Source organism: Balearica regulorum, chromosome 3, assembly GCF_011004875.1.
Source record: "Balearica regulorum gibbericeps isolate bBalReg1 chromosome 3, bBalReg1.pri, whole genome shotgun sequence".
Classification (NCBI taxonomy): domain Eukaryota; kingdom Metazoa; phylum Chordata; class Aves; order Gruiformes; family Gruidae; genus Balearica; species Balearica regulorum.
The window spans coordinates 63,915,320-63,933,040 of NC_046186.1; the positions used below are offsets into that span (position 1 = coordinate 63,915,320).

At 39.3% G+C, this 17,721-nt stretch overlaps 1 protein-coding gene across 2 annotated transcripts in view; it reads left to right on the forward strand.

Annotated features, from left to right (window-relative positions):
• Positions 1-17,721, forward strand: part of PDE7B (phosphodiesterase 7B) — a 178,749-nt gene that overhangs the window by 57,675 nt on the left and 103,353 nt on the right. For both annotated transcript variants that reach the window (XM_075748191.1, XM_075748192.1), the window contains one exon: positions 3,004-3,064. In XM_075748191.1, coding sequence (XP_075604306.1) covers positions 3,004-3,064 — 61 coding nt within the window. The remainder of the gene's footprint in view (positions 1-3,003; positions 3,065-17,721) is intronic.

The following is a 17,721-nucleotide window of genomic DNA, read 5'->3' on the forward strand; positions in this document are numbered from 1 at the left end:
TCAAGAAATGAAGTTCAGAGGCAGCTCTCCTGTTTGAGTTCATTGCTTTTCCTAACTGGATCTGTTTGGTGTTTACAGCTCACCGTCGATACTCTTACTTCTAAAATGGGAACATTTCTTCTTCCAGACCTGACTCCTATGAATACAGCTAGTACTGTTTATAAGCCGCAGCTTCTAGAGGCTGTTTAGCCAGTCTTTAAAAGAGATGCCATATTTCTCTCTCAGCTTCCCCCACAGACTTATATGGTGCTGTACATATGTGTGTGTACGTCTACATATGTACAGCAGATATGTCTGGGCTTATTCTTCCTCCTCTCTCTGCTTTCTGACTGGTTGAACTGAAAAATTTGAAGAACCAGCATCTAATGTCAAATCCCTATTCCTGCTGTCTGATGGATCCACTACTGACTCTGTAGCCAACTTAGAAACTTTCAGGAGAGAATGAGCAGCTACTCTGGGACTCGTTTGGAAATGGACTGGGACTGGAGAGACACTTGGTCTCATCTCTCAGTACCAGCTCAGATATAGAAGCGGACGGAACAAACCCAAACCTGAAAGGGAAGTAAGTCAGGCCAGGAAAAGGGCACAAGAAGCTTATCCAGCCCTGGCAGGAATTCATAGCAATGGTGGCAAAGTCTCAGTTTAATCCTAAAGATTAAATCCTCAAGTCATTCCTTACTTCTTATTCATGGAAAACATTTGCTAACAGCAAAAATGCCCAAACAACTTTATATTTTTGATGAGCAAAAATGAGTGCCTGCTGCATTTCTGTGCCACTTTACACATCCAGGATCCAACAACATCTTTTTCAGATGCTCTGAGCAGTTTGGCAACACCTTATTTTTCATCCCATTGACGTGCACCTATGAGCTTTTACTGGCATCAGAAATTAAATTGCTGCAGAAGCTTTTTCTCCTGATATTTCCAGTAGTGATAAATCTCCTAGGCTGACTGTTGTAGCATGATTTTCAGACAGTTCTGTGGGTTGAAGGGGTTAAGGGAATTCAGATAAGGCTATGAACTTGTATACAGTTAGCTGAATCTTACTTGCAAACTTTTGAAAGTTCATCCATCATCATAATGGATCCTGTGGGATGTTAGTGGACTCTGGGGAACATTAGCTATTTTCCCAATTTCATAACACCAGGACTGGTGAGTATTGTTAGATATTGTACGACATCACTTGTCTGCCTGAAATGTGATGTTTATATAAATATGTCTGGAACACACAGTATGTCTGAGGGACTAAATCAAAAATAACCAAAGGTTTTCAAAGAGCAGCGTAAATTCAGGAGTGAGGTGTGCAGTAAATTTTGACATGCTTTCTTACATTTGTGTTTGTCTAAGTATACTTAGAAGAAGCAGCTGTGAGATTTCTCTGAAAAGACGCCCATATCTTAACATTCTTCCTAGAAGAATAAACAGCAAACTTCTGCTTCTGCATCTCCTGGCAGGGAGCTGGTATAAGGGCATTCATAAAATTAACTGTGAAATGCTGGGTGTTGTTTTTCTTTTACAATCTTTCAGTAGTGTGTGCTCCCACCTAGGCACATTAATACAGGCGTTTGTTTGCTCTTTTTAGATGTACTGATACATGAAAAGACTCTGTGTGGGAGATGGGCTTTTGTTTGTTTGTTTGTGTTTATTTTGGTGTGAGGGAGGTGAAGGCTATTTTAAAAATAGTGAGTTCCAAATGTGTTGTTCATTTATGAAACTGTTGCTGTGTTTCACCTTCTTTGAAGCTCTGCGGTTTTTTTACTTACCTGATTCTTTGTACGTTTTAATATTTGCTGCAAATGTCACTTTTATTAAAAAAAAAAGAAAGAAAGAAAGAAAGAAAAAGACAGTACTAACCACTTTGTCTTACATACCAGACAAAGCCATAGGTGCTGAAAAGGGGAAACTGCGTAAGAGAGAGAGAGAAAGGAAGAGGAAGGGAAATTGATAGCTCTCAGTGATTTTTCCAAACTTGAATCACTGTGCTTTTATTCCAGTTTGGTCATGGATACCAAAACCATAAATATGTAGTTAAGGAAGTATGGACCACTTTTACCTATAAAATATGAGGCCATCCTTAAGCCCCTACGCTTTGAGTGTAGTGACAGAATATTTAACATTTTTGTAGCACCTGAAGCAAACACCACTGAAGTGAGTGGGATCTGTATGCTAACTGACTTTAATCGGAGCTGGATCAGACCCATGAGCTACACCAATTATGTTTCTCCTGGCAGCTAAACTGACTCAAAAATTATGTCTTATCTTTGAAAACAACCCAACAATTCTGTATTCTGATCCTAACTGTAATGATATTCCTTCACTGGGTTTGTATAGGGACAGAACATCAGTCCTGATAATATATCTGTACATGTGAATATTATTTTTCATTAACAAAACATGTTAGCATAGAGACATAAATTATTTGCACCTTACAAAAACCAATTTTACTCAAGGTGTTATGGAGAGTTCAAATTCTGTGAAATGACAGCTTTCCTTAATAAATATTTAAAATTTGTGGGATTTTTAAAAATAATTTTGTTTTAAAGAAATACAAATTGTTGGATCAGCATAGCTGTTTGTTTTGTTTTCAACTGGGTCATTTCACAGATCCAGTTTAGGGTGCAGCCACGTGACAACTAAATCAGTATACTGGGGAGGGCTGCCATGTGTACCAGTGGTAAAATGAGGCCGCCTGTATAACTGGGTCTGATGGTGACAAACAGTAACGTGTATCAGGCAGTAGCTTAAGCCATAGATACAAAGGTAATAGGTGTTACCTTGAGTTTTTCTTGGTGAACACCCTGGAATACCGTGTTGACCCATCCTTGCACATTAGCAATGTCCATTCTTCCTCAAACTTTGGTTACTGGAAAATCTTTTGATTTTGACATTTTTACAATGTGTCTTTGAACATCTCTAGTTCCAAAACATAGAGGTATCAGAGGACAAGGCCAGGGATACTATCACAGACTTTTTAACTAAATATATGCTTTTTTTTTTTTTCAGAGGTGCGGGGAAATCTCATTTGATAGTCCTGACCAGAATGCCAAATGCGTTCGCATGCTAGGTAAGGGTAAGCGTCTTTTCCCCTTTTGATACAAGAAGTGTGTGAAAGTATGTTTAATTGGGGATTTCTTCTCAAAAGTACATGATAATGGCTGTGATGATTCCCAATGGCATTTACATAGCTCATCCACATGTAGTCCTCATTAATATATTCTTTATAGTGAATTTTCAGTTATTGAAACAAAGTGTATGTATAGTCCAGTAGTGCTCATCTGCATAGATGAAAATATAGCTGTACCAACACTATAATAAAAAACTCTGATGTACTCAAGTCCAGAACTCTATTTGAAAGGTGAAAATCTGTACTTTGAAAAGGAGTATTAATTTCACAAATATGTATCAAAAGCCTCTAGGTCAGACCTTCAGCTGCATCAATCAGCAGAATTTCAATCACTGTGATTTTACAGATTTGTGCTCATATAGCACTTTGCCCATCATTTGTAAAAATTGATATTAAGTAGAAGTGTCTATTCTTTGGAAACAATACAGGAATGTTCTGCTATGTTTCTTTAATTTCTGTGACCAATTTTATTGCATTTACTTGTTTCATCTACAATGCTAGTACTGAAACATTAACAGCATGGCTAGTATCACAATGAAAGATAGGGAGTAAGTGTCTAAAAACCTAAAAGATAATATTTACTCAGAAAAAATAAAATCACGGGACACTTGCAGGATTAGGCTTTAAATTCTGAAGACGTTTCACCTGCCAGGGTTGAGATAAATCTATGCTGTAAATTAGGGCACTGCATCTAATAACTTGAAGACTGAAATAGTCACAATTTTAAAAACTGCAACTGGCAATGTCTAGGAACTTAATTCCCATCTGGGTGCATAGCTGTGTTCTGTAATAACAGATTATGTGGTTTGTTGTTTATATTCATTAAATCCTATTGTCACAATAGACTATAATTGCTGCAGAGGAAATCTGTCATGCTTATAGCGCACAGATCCCAACAGATGAACTGACACAATGGGCCGTAATGATCTGTTACATCAATGATCCATGGTTAGAGGTTCTTAATGGAACAAGCTGACAGAAAAGATACACTTGTGATCCTTTATCATGCCAATTATAATCTACAGCTTAAATACCATCAAGTTCGTAATGCTCTAGTTCTAAGTTATATCCATGAAGAAAGTTATATCCATGCAAATTCTCATTAAGGAAAAAAAAGGGGGGGTGGCAGAGGGGAGAACAAAGAAATGACCTGAAGATGAAAGTCTTCTGCACAGGTTGGTCACCATTTGGTTTAGCATTTTTATAACAAGTCAGTCCAAAACTGGGAGTTTGGCATCATCCTTAATGCAAATGATTCTTTAGGAGCAGTGAGCAGAACAAGATCTTGTTTCCATTACATGCATTATCTATGTCCTGTAGTATATGCATGTGCAAGAATGAGAACATATGCTGTGCTCTGTAAGGAAACTGCTAGGAATGTAAAAATGACTCCAAGGGTACATGCCAAAGGTGTGACTGGCTCTCAGAAGTTACATCTCTTGTATTTAAAGATATTTTCCCTGCTATTATTATTCTACAGTGTCTCTAACAAATTAAGGACTGTAGTGTCATATATAATATAGGATGTTACATTTCAGCCCAAGGTATCCCAAATCACGTACAGAGCTGAGATCATTCTAAGTGCAAGCAGATATCCCACAACTGGCTCTGTAAGAGGCATGGGAAGTAGAAACTCACATTATATGGTTGCTCTGAGGTCAACTGCTGGAGACAAACTCCACTGGCTTAATTTATCACAGAAATGTGTGCAGTTCTGGTAGTGCTATAAAGCCAGAGGATGCCCATTCCAGTACGTCTCCTTTCATACTGAGCTCTGTACAGAAGAGCAAGAGCCAGAAATCGTGCAACCTAAAAGGTCTAAGACTTTGTGCTGAATGCGTCATGTAGTGTCCAATTTCAGGCTTTACAAGGGAATTGAATTTCCAAGAGAATGAAAGACAAAGTTTGTCACTGATCAATGCAAAGCTGATGTTATAACATCTGTGCATGTAACTAGTGAACAAAGCACCATGTGCCTTCAGAGAGGGACATCTTTTTTTACTGCACAGTCTTTGAAATATGCTGAAACAGTCATGCTGTCATTTACTGTAGCAGTGACCCAGCACTGACAGAAATCTAGAGGGCAAGTCTCAGCAACTGCAATTACTTAGTAAGAAAAGAAACACAGGAGCCTGGAGTACTGACTGTATTTCTTCAGGGATCTTTGACGCAAGACCTGTCCGTACTTGGAACTGTACATTATTGAGCAGTATTCTAAAACGGTAACAGCTGCTTTTGTGAGACAAGGTCTGTATCTGGGCTATACTACTGGTTCTGGGTTAGCTTAAAAGTTTTTAGAAGTAACACTGGACTTGCTACTGTGAGTTCACATTCCTTGAGGTAACATGGATTATGTGGATGAGGTTCTTTTTCTATAAAGGTTGAGGAAGAGAGGTTTGCAGTGAAAATCTTATTCCTATCTTTCTGCTGGAAAACAGAAAATAATAGAAAATAACAAATAAATGCCTAAACACTTGCAATGGCTATAGTGAAAGTAGGTAGGTTTTCAATGGACTGACTAGATGTCACTCAACTTGAGGTTAAGAGCATAACACCCTCATCTTTCAGCATTGGAGTAATGGATATTTATAATCCAAGTGTGAAAAAGAACTTGAACAACTAAAGTACATGGTCACTTAGCCGTGCTTCCTGAGGATATGATAGATAATAACTATGATGTGCTCTGCCCAAGATATGTTTAGTATCAGTGTAATTATGTGTACTAAAGTTCTTACAGAAAGTGATGTTCTCCCTCTTACATTTTATATTGTGCTTGTTTCTTTACATTTCTATATATTATATTAGTTAAAGCAATACATCTTTTGAAACTGTCACAGAAGAAAGTCAGCCAGTGGCCCACCTTAGCCTTTTGAAGACCAGTGCTTAAATCTATCACAGATTTCTTGAGCCTGGCATTAGCTAAGGCTTTAAACATCCCTGCACATACACTGGTCTTTAAAAAACGGGAAGAGGAGTGCTTCCTCACTTCTTAGGAACAACAAGAATAAATTTATAAGTATAATGAGAAGCTGAAGTACTACAGTAATGCAGGTCATAAAAATACCACACTGTCAATAAAAGTGTGTTGTCAGAGGTTTGCCTTGAATTTCCAAGTCTCTCCAGAGCCACCGGTAGCTCATCAGCACTTTCAGAGCAACGTAGAAAATCTGCACTGTTCTGCTTAAATTGGAGCTGTTATCAAGTTAGTAAGGGCACTCGACCGTGACAAAATTGCTAGATAATGCTGAAATGGATGTCAAAAAGCTTTTGCTTTATGCTCCATTCTGGAAGTTAGAACACTGGGCTTCTCATGCCCTTTACTTATAATGATTTTGACTTAAAAAAAAAGATAGTTGGCACAAAAATTGAGCATATAGCTGGTACTCAATATGTGGGTATTAGTCCAGATATTCATATTATTCAGGGCAGAAGGGAACTATCCCTCTCCCTAGAGCACCCACTGCTATTTTCAATGGCACAACCTGTGGTTAATTTTTCCCATATGTAGACAGACATATTCTGGGCTTAGACATGACACAATGTCGTATCATGCAGAGATAATTGGGTTAGTTTGCTGTGAAAATTGCTGGTTGGATGCCTAAGATAATTAATTCTGCTGGGAAGAATTGCATACTAGCTTGGAAGAGTCCAAAGTTAAGGCAACTTAACCGGTTCTCACAACTTAGTTAAGCTCATCCAAAGCTAACTCGGTAACCTCTACATGGCAGAGTACCGAGTTTTATGAATTTATCCTGGAAAGAATAACATTCCCATATCAGGGTCTAGGATTAGCACAGAAGGAAAAAGGCCTGCCAACTAGAAGAGAAACTTCAGTGTATAAATAAATACTGGTTTATACAGAATAGATACGGTTATCATTTGCTGTATAGAAAGTAGGCAGCTGCACTCATCCTCACACATACAAAATTAAATGATCCCATCAGTTTTAATCTGTTCAACCTTACTGATAACAGTGGAGTAAGGGGGAGGGATGCTAAAAGCAAATTATCTGGCTGGTTACTCTAGTAGCCAGTCTTCCACCACTGGATTTGGTCTTTAGTCCTTACTGAAATGCTGGGTGGATTTTGAAGAGGTCACATCTCTTGCTGGCCAACTCTGCTGTCTGCAGAGATTTTTCCAGGGGAAATGTGAATTGCCCTCCTTAAGGAGCTAGTTAGTAAGATGAAAACACAAGCCTTCCAGACGCCCCATGGCGAATGGCTGAGGTGCTTTCTTTTCATTATGGTAAATTCCACACAGACAGGAATAATGTGGGTGAGTTTTGTTTCCCTTTTGGTGTAGACTTAATTCTTGCAAAAGCAGACAGATGAATCCTTGTTTGGAATAAAAGTAGTTTCCTCACAAATAGCCATTTAAAATTCATCCAAGAAAAAAGGAATTAAAAAAAATAAAGGTGGGGGGTGGCACTTTTTTTTTTTCCTTCCCCAGACTATTAGAACATAACTTTGTTGCTTTGGGGCAACAAACTTTTTCATATTCCAGCACAGTGAGGTGCTTGCCTACTTCCCCCCAAAAAGCAAGCTGCTTTGTGGCATACTTCCACCATTTATTACCTATGGAGAGTTATGGTTAAGGGAATCGGCATTTAGCCATGAAATGAGTTTCGTGGATCCAGCTTCAGTCTTGGTGGCTCTTTGCCCACAGCAGAAAACCACCGCACATTTGAACAGAGTTGGCAGCCGCAGCTTAGGAGAGGGAGACATTACTGGAATAACAACTGTGTTGAAAGCCAGGACTGAGGGGTACTGGCAGGGCTCTGCCTGGCTGGCCTCTGCCTTACATAACCGTTGAACTCACCTTCACTGGGGAAGGAAAAAAAAAAAAATCTATTAAACTTTACTTTGAGAAACCTAATCAGGTAAATAACCATATAACTTAGTAGGAAAGATGAATGTTGAAGAATAGCTAAATGTGTCAATTTGCCCTGAAGTGGAGGGAGAAAAAGAAATGAGGCAGCTAGTCAAATGGTTCCGCACTAGTCAAGTTTTGCAGCTTTGCAAAGCTTTCTGGAGCCCTCACTGACATCATTTGAAATGTGACCCTATATCTCTTGCACACGCAAAACTTCTACTGAAACTGATAGGCATGCATGAGCAATGGTGTTCTAAATAGCCAAATATACGAACTATTTATATCGCAGTCGTTCGAAGTCTTACACGAGCACTTGACCTTATGCAGACTAAATATTCTATCTGTGCAAATGACATGAAAATAAGCACATGAATTAATCTTTGTAAAATTAAGCAATATGTTTATGGGTAAAAGGCCTAAAATTTACAGTGACTAGAAATCTCACTCATCGCTATGCTGCCTGTCAGGATTACTCAGAACTTTATAACGGTGGCAGGGAGGAGGTTTAGCATGTCTGCTACAAAAAGATAGGCTTCTATTCCATCAGCAGCTTGCAACACAGGATGAAGGGAAGCAGGGTTTCTCCCACTATAAAGCATTGGTGTGAATACATACAGAAAGATAAACACTATATCTGTTTTTGATATCTTGTTAATGTAGATAAATTCAAATCTAAACATATAAGCCCACGCTACAAGCTTTTCACTTATGTTTCATACTGTAAGTGCCAATGAAAGTCTCTCTACCAACAATTTATTTTGGTGAGAACAGTATGATGTAGATAAGATTTCTGGAACTGTAGTTCTTCTACGCAGTTGAGTACACAAAAGGTAGAGATTTTCAAATAACTTCTAATACTTTTTCCTTTTTTTTTTGCTAAAATGTCATTCCAGTATATTAACACAATTTAAAAATAAGACTTAACTCCTGATACAGCAACTATGCTTGTAAACACATTAAAAAAGTGGTATCTCTGTGACCTTACCACCATCAAAATAGAGACTTATTGCTCCTTCATGTCACTTAAGACCTCCTCCCCCTGTTTACTGTCTCTTCCTGAAATGCAATACTTTCTCACCTGTTTTCTCCAAGAACGCTCATGATTTGTTTGCGGTAGTGGTACAGAGAAGGCTAAAGACTTGGTGCATCGCCCCATGCTTTATCTGGAAGGCCCCAGTCGAGATGCCAGGCTGCCTACGTTTGAGCGTAGCTTGGAGACAGAAAGTGGCAAATTGGTGGCCACGAGGCTGCGACACAGACTCCTTTGTCAAGGAGTTTACAGTGTACACACGCTGTCATTGTGCCACTTTGTCACTGTGTTATGGTTTCATGCTAAATAAGTAGGAACTCTTTGTCTTTATCATGAAATTTGTGCCTAAACCCACAAAGAATGTAAATATCAAATCCATCTTCTAGCTTCATGACTATTTGATTAATTTGGTTAAGAAACTATAAGAAAGATAAAATAAATTGAAAATTCTGGTGCCCTTAGTATATTTTAAAGAGCAGTTCTCTAATACTATCTTATTATTGCAGTAATTTTTATTTAATTACTATTTTAGGTAATTATATAGACTGGTATCTGAGTGACAGTGACCACCTGTTTATCCTGTTCTGTCCTGTAAATCAGGTCAGACTGAAACCACTTGTCTTGCAGTATTCTACCTTTCAGAAGGGTGCTGAAGGAGACAAAAACTAGCCTTGGCATTTGAGTAGGCATATAAACCACTTTTATAAATGTAATTTCTTGTTGGTTTTTTTTTTTTTTTTCTATTGCTTAAATGTCAAATTGAACCATATATAGTTTTATCCTATGTCTGAGCTTGGTGCAGGAAAGAAATTGGGGTGTCAGAGGACTTGGAGGGAGAATTTGACCCCATCTGTATGATTTAAACACACCATGATAGCTTTCTCTAGAAGGGAGAGTTACCGTATTGCCCACATCTACAAGTGCCATACATTGGGACCATGGGATCCAGTTGAGATACCAAAGGTCAAGAGATTATTAAAAAGTCCCCTCTCTCCCAACTAAAAATACCCCAAACCCCTGACTCTTCAGCTTCTCTTACTATCAGAAAGACTTTTTGACTTGGCTGAGACTCTCACCACATATCACATTTAGAAAAAGCACAGATTTGTAAGTCCTTTCATCGCCTTTAAGTAGTTAAAGCCCACAGCAAACATTTTTTTCTCATCCACCAAATTAAAGGCAACACAGGTTGGGATTACGTTCTCTCTGTTCCACCTATTGACCCCGCACAAGGAAAAATGCTGGGTATGGCTCCAGGAAGATAACAAATAGGCCTTGCACCTCATCTGGGGGAGTACACATGTGTAAGACAAGGACAGCTCTGAGGTTTTTTTCCCAGACCTTTCCTTTTTATTTTTTTAACTAGGCACTTCTTAGATAAAGCAGAGAAACAGTCGCTTGATTGATTTACTGAAGATGATCTCATATCTCATTTCATGGTATTTGTCACATGAGTTATTGCTGATCCCTGTTGGAAAAATGATTTCAAGTGCCCATTCAGTCTGCTTCCTCACAGTTTGATTTTTCCTCGTGCCTAACCTCATGCCTAAACATCTACTACACTCACGAAATTTCCTATGTTCTTTGTCCAAACTGTTGTGAGTGGGATGTGTTCACCCAAAATACTTGCTGTACAGAAAATTGCTGTGACTAACCATACTGCTGTAATGGGAAATGGGGGAAAGGAGCAATTATTAGATCTATTAATGGGACCAAACTGGAGAAGAAAACACTTATGCACAGTTTTACAGCCAGACATCCCTACATGATAGCATAAAATCTCCAGATGTTAAAATTTCCAAACTTAGATTTAAGTGGTTCAAGTTCATATTTTGTGGTTTGAGCTTATCTCTAGCAATTAATCTTTCTTTCTTTAATTATTACTTGGTGATACCTTGCAATTTCACAGTCTCCACAATTTCCTATAGATTACTGTGTAGCTACCCTTACTAAGAGTGATTTATGTCTGAGAAAGCCATGGATTTCCTGTGCTTTCAAGCACTCAGTACCTGGCTGTAAATGTTCATAAACTTCTCAGCTTAAGAATGCATTTTCCTATATTCTTCTCTGCCCCGTGTTGTAAAAGATGTCTCATTGTATTCTGGACCTAAAAAGTTTTGCTCTTCTGAAATGCTGTCAATAATTTTACTATTCTTACTGAGAGCTGGGAGTATATTATTTGTAAGATACTTTTTTTTCATCTTTAGTATAAAAAAGAAAAACCCACAAAATCAAACACCTGCTGTTCTTTGGCCTTACTAGCTGGGTAGCTAGATTTCCTTGATGAATTTAGCTTCCTTTTTTTTTTTTAATAAATTATAATTTCTAATTATAATCTACTGTTTTCTTGTATGTCTCATACTTCTTAAAGCATTAAGTTGATCTTGTAAATCATCCCTTGATCATCAAACTACTTAAGCATATTCTCACTAAAGCCAAAAAGTGCGTAGGCTGAAATACCTTCCTGTGCCAGGGTCAGTCACACTGTCTAACACTGTGCATGCTCAAACCCTGATCTGATCCAAATACTTGAGGCTCTGGACTTATGAAATCATGGAGTGTGACTATGAATATTGGTAGTAAATTACAGGAACTCAATTTAGCAACAAGAAATGGAATTTCTGAATCTCAAACACCCATGTCAAGAGATTACTGTATTTCTTACAGAAAAGTTCAGAGAGTGCTCCTACTGGATTTCCCTTATAGGAAATCCTCTCACTCTGCAGATGAAATAATGCTGAAGATAGTTGGGATGCAATTCATCTGACAGAATGTCTGTAAACATCTGTTAAATTTTTTTTTTTAAAGTCTACAGCCATCATCTAGTCTTCCCTTTTGTAGTTGAAAAGAATGAGATACTTCCTTAAGAGTCAGCTCATTGCAAAATAGACATCTACAACTGGATCGAGGAACGCTGCTCAGAGAGTCCCTGTTTCTCCCTGCTGACTGCTAAGGAAGCTGAAGTGTGGATGTGAGCAGTTGGAGGAGATTAATCCTACTCCTGGAGTACAGATATTGTTTTTCATGGTGTTCACATCTCTAAACTTTAAAGTATGGGGGATAGCAGAAAATCAGGCTAATCAACCTCATCTGTAAGATAATTTATTGCGTTTTAATATAAGAGCAATTGCTGAGTTTTCAGCATATTTGTAGTAATGTAGATAGCAAATTGGTTTTATTAATTGAATTCTTTTCCTCATTGCCTTTATGAAGTCTTAATTTCTCTCTCTCTCTCTCTCTTGCCCTGTGACATAGCTATAGGACCTTTTCCGACATCTGATAGCTCCTGAATTTTAGCTGAATAAATTGAAAGCATTTTTCATATGCCTAAAAGTTTTTTCATATGCTTAAGGGGTCCAGATTGGACTGATGATCACACTGTCATGTGGGTAGAAAATTTGACTGTATCATGAAATGTTTGAATATGAAGACTAAGTTCAGCCATTAATAGGTGAAATATGGTTTTGATTTTCCTAACGTTTTAAATGCACATTTCATCCCATGGTAAAATTTTTAAGGAGGGTACTCTATAGCTTCTCCTTGTAAAGATTATGTCTACGCTAGTGGTTTAGGTCAGATCAGGAGTGTGATTTGAGATGCTATCCCAAGTTACTGCAAACTTGGGTTTGCATTATGGAGCAGCCTCAGAACAGGCAAATTAGATTACTTTCATATGAAATAGAGCAAGCCATGTGCTTTGGGAGCACCTCTAGTGCATTCTAGCTGCTACTAGACATTTAGTCCATGGAAATATATTGGTAGTCCAAACCAAATCTTCCAAAGCATACCCAGTGCAGACACTGGGGCCTCAGCTGTGGCTAACTCAACCAATCTGTGAACCATGCCAGAGAGTCAACACCGGTTGTGACTTCAACCCAACAGCTGCTCTAACACACAGATTTCTGTACCCACACACTGCCTTCAGGACCATTCAGCTCAGTTAAGGTTTAACTGAGGATGCATAGGATGCAGATAAATTGTAATTTATGACTGGTTGTAAGCGTGTGTTTTCCTGGATATTGTTTGCCTACTCCCAGTACACATGCCATCAATTTGTGTACGCAACCTAAAACTTCATCAGGTGTTTGTCGTATACTGTGAAATGAGGACTTGTTTATGGGGAATAGCAAATGTGATTTAGTCCAATATGAAATACTATCCTTTCTGAAACGTAAGGTAAAATGCCTTTTAACTCTAGGTCAGGATTCCACACTGAGTTTATAGATTAATACAGAGCAAATTTAATCTAACAGCTAATTCAAAGGAATTATTAACATTCCAGAGCTTTGTTTATTGGCATACAATGGTGAGATCCTCACATTTTATTCACGCGTATACAAGACCACTTAATATTGTAATATCTTTTCATTTTATAACAGAGGGTGCTGATGAAAGGAACTCAGAAATGCTTGCATCGTGCACTTTATTAGTGGACATTTCTTAGAAGAAAGCAAGGGCTAGTGGCCTAGAGTTGACTCTTCGACTGACTCTAAAATAGTGTAATAAACCAATGTCAGAATTGTATAACGTTATCATAACAAGAAACATATTACCATGCTGACAGAAGAAGAGTGAGTTATTTTCAGTGCCTTTCAGCCAGTTAGATAACAGTATGTAAAGACAGCCCATACAGATATAAGTACTTTTGTCTTCTTGTTGGTTTTGTTACTAAATACTGTATGAAATCTTGAACATCATCTTAAAAAGAAGCCTGTGCATTTTCACTTCATGAGCTGTATTTCAGGTTTATACAAAAGGAGGAAGATAAATTTGTAGTTAAGGTACATGACTGGGCACTTTGTCAAGGCCCAGAATGTGCTCTGGCACTTTGATCATTAAGACAGGCGTTTGTCAAGAGACAGGTCACTGCTTGTCTAAGAAAAAAAGACAGAAATTTTACCTCCCTCAGCTCTAACTGCCCGGCAAAGATTTTCTAATGGAACCTAACTTCTTTACCTATTGGTTTCCAGCATTTTTAATTTACAGACTCGGGTCAGTATCTGCCATACAACAAAATCTTTGTTAAACTGGTAGTATTTTGCTTTGCTTTGGAAACCTCGAATAAAGCTGCCAATACACCCAGTCATTCTGTGCATAGTCAATTAAAATTGCCACGAGACTGCTCCTATGGAAGGAGTTGTGAGAATGTGAAAGTAAGCTAAGGGGTAGCATAAATTGAGTCCCCGGTTAGTAGCTACATGATGTAGTAACAATAGCAGTCACTGACAGAGCTCTGCTGGAAAGGGAAGATGAATGGCAGATGCTTCATTGTAATTTCTTGCTATCAGCAGAGAGTGTAACAACAGGCATTAATCCACCGGTTTAATCAGAGATAATAATATGTCCAGGGAGCTACCACTTCCAAGGCGCAAGTGCAATTGCTGTCATTGTACATTTGTCCTAGAGGGCTCTTTAGGCAAGTGCATGTCATAATATTTTAGGAGCCAAAAGAATCTGAGTTCACGTGACTTTAATTATTAACATATTTCCCTTTTCTTAAAAAGAAGGAATGGAAGCATCATAAATCATGATGTCTAAGCTCATTTATTTTCTGTTGTTTGAGAACAACACTCAGGGCTTTTGAAGTTCATTTATTATTTGTTTCATAGGGAAAAAATGACATTATAATAACCCTCAGAACAGCTTAGAGAGAAAATTCTGTTGGTTTTGGATATTTTTATTTTAATCCAATCCAGTTTCTCTGTGCCATGAAGAAATCTGTGTTTGGTTTAGTCAGAACCATCTTAGATACCACAGTTGCTTCAAATTGTGCAGCTCATTGAGACAAAACAAAAAGTCTCTTGATAATTGATGACTGAATAAACAAAGAGGAAACTGGAGGCAGATGTGTGCTGGAAAGCTTTCTGAAATCCTAGGATGGGATGGGGGAGAGTTTGATTTTAATCAGAAGCATGACAATTCTCTTTTCACCCTGAACATTTCCTACTTGACATTTTTTGTTCTTAATCTTCATTGGGGGAGGGTGTCGCTGATGTTTAATTTTAAGTGAATTTCCAGTAGTAAATCTAGAAAGGTTTTAGGCTGGCAGCTGTGCAGCCTCAAGCTCTCCCTCTGCAAAACAGGCCCTGAAGAGGGAACAGCATAAATCCCTCTAACACTATCCTGCCAGAAAGCTTCTTCCTCTACGTGGAAAGATCATCTGCAGGAATTACTAAGCTACTAGCACCTTTGCCCATCTGTTTTTTATATTCTTGCTGAAGCTGCCTCAAGAGTAACAAGATGTGCTGCAGGACCTCATATTATGGACATATTTAACTCCCTCGGTAGGAGCAACACCAGAAGTACAGGTTCACATAGGCAGGGCCCATCATTTGGCTCCTGTCTTTATTTTTCCTGCCACTATGCCTGCTTCTCTTCTACTCAAAAACTTGCCTGTCGCTGATATCAAGCATGCATCTAAGCTGGCTGGAGGAAGAGTTTCTTCAGAAATGTTTGACAAAAATTGTCTTCCTGAAATTAGATCCTGTAATTATGTTTCAGTCATTGGTCACAGCCAACACAGGTTTGTGAGAGGAAGGGCCTGTTTAACAAACTTAGTTTCCTTTTATGACAAGGTCACCCATCTAGTTGACCAAGGGAAGCCAGTTGATTTCATTTTTTTATATTTCAGTAAAGCTTTCGATACTGTCTCTCACAGTATCCCCCTGGACAAAATGTCCAGCATACAGCTTGACAAAAACATAGTGCGATGGGTGAGCAACTGGCTGACGGGTCAGGCCCAAAGAGTTATGGTAAACGGGGTTACATCAGGCTGGCAGCCAGTCACTAGTGGGGTTCCCCAGGGCTCCATTTTAGGGCCAGTTCTTTTTAATGTTTTCATAAATGACTTGGATGTAGGACTAGGTGTCGTGAGCAAGTTTGCAGATGACACCAAATTAGGAGGAGCTCTTGATTCTGTCAAGGGTGGAGAGGCCTTGAGAGAGATCTGGACAGATTGGAGAACTGGGCAATCACCAACCACATGAGGTTTAATAAGGGCAAGTGCCAGATTCTGCACCTGGGAAGGGGCAACCCTGGCTATACATACAGACTGGGCGATGAGACGCTGGAGACCAGCCATGCTGAAAGGGACTTGGGGGTCTTGGTCAACAGCAAGTTGAACATGAATCAACAGCGTGCCCAGGCTGCCAGGAAGGCCAACCGTATCCTGGGGTGCATCAAGCACGGCATTGCTAGCCGGTCTAGGGAAGTGATTGTCCCAATCTACGCTGTGCTGGTGCAGCCTCACCTCAAGTACTGCGTGCAGTTTTGGGGGCCACAGTACAAAAAGGACATAAAACTATTGGAGAGTGTCCAAAGGAGGGCAAGAAAGATGGCGAAGGGTCTAAAGGGGAAGACGTATGAGGAGAGGCTGAAGTCCCTTGGTTTGTTCAGCCTAGAGAAGAGGAGACTGAGGGGAGACCTCATCGTGGCCTACAGCTTCCTCACGAGGGGCACGTGCTGATCTCCTCCCTCTTGTGACCAGTGATAGAACCCGAGGGAACAGCAGGAAGCTGCAATGGGGGAGGTTTAGGCTGGATATCAGGAAAAGGTTCTTCCCTGAGAGGGTGGTCGGGCACTGGAACAGGATCCCCAGGGTCCTGTTCAGGTCCAGGTCACAGGCCCGAGCTTGACCAAGTTCAAGAAGCCTCTGGATAATGCTCTCAGTCATATGCTTTGATTCGGCTGGTCCTGTGTGGGGCCAGGAGTTGGACTTGATGATCCTCATGGGTCCCTTCCAACTCAGGATATTCTATGATACTATGATTCTATGATTCTAAAAGATGAAAACTTGAGACCCAAATCCAATAATTTTTAGTGGGATTCCATTGGCCAGTAACAAGCTTTAGATTCAGAAAAGCTGCCATGGCATTTTATAGGCAGGGTCATTGAAAGTCTGTACACTTCAGTCTTTTTTGTGGGATGTGCATCACTGTGCATCTGAGTTCTTCCAGCATATGACAGGAGTCCCTGGTGACACCCCACGGCAGGTACAGCTTGGCTGAGTAACCTCTGTCACAGAGGAAAATGGGATAATGACACAGACATGCTAAGGCTCACCTGAGGAATTTCTATGGCATCTCTGAATCAAGTATTTCCAGATGGAAACAGAAATTTTGTTTGTGGGACAAGATGACCACTAAATTGCTCTGACAAGTAGAAACAATACCTATGGAATTCAGAAACTTTTTGATAAAAATATTTTGTAGGCAAAATTCCAGTTTACCATGTTTCTGAATTGAGCTTAGTCACTCAGAGTTACTTTACCCAAACACAGTGACCCTGCTTTGTGGTAGTAATTTACTTAACATAAAGAAAGGCAGAGTTAGGTTAACATATGGACATGGATGACATAATGAGAGTGATGGACCTGGTGTAGAAAATGCCTACGTCAACTGTAGATCAGTGCTGTTGTGTAGCTTGTGAGAGTGTCCTGCTGACAGAGGAGCCGTCTGCTCAACAAGATATAAAATGCTGCTCTTAACACCCTCTGCTCACTGATGATCCTGTGGCATCTCTTTCGTAAGAGCAGTTATTACAGTACTCTAAAGAAGGACTTCTTCAGTTGTAAAATAAGTAAGCTGGTCTTTTATTCTCTTTCACTGTTGGCGCAATGTGTAGCAACACATTGTTCTAAATTGGATTTAATTGGGCAAGGGACAAGAATGAAGGAGGGGTTTAGTCATCCTCCCTC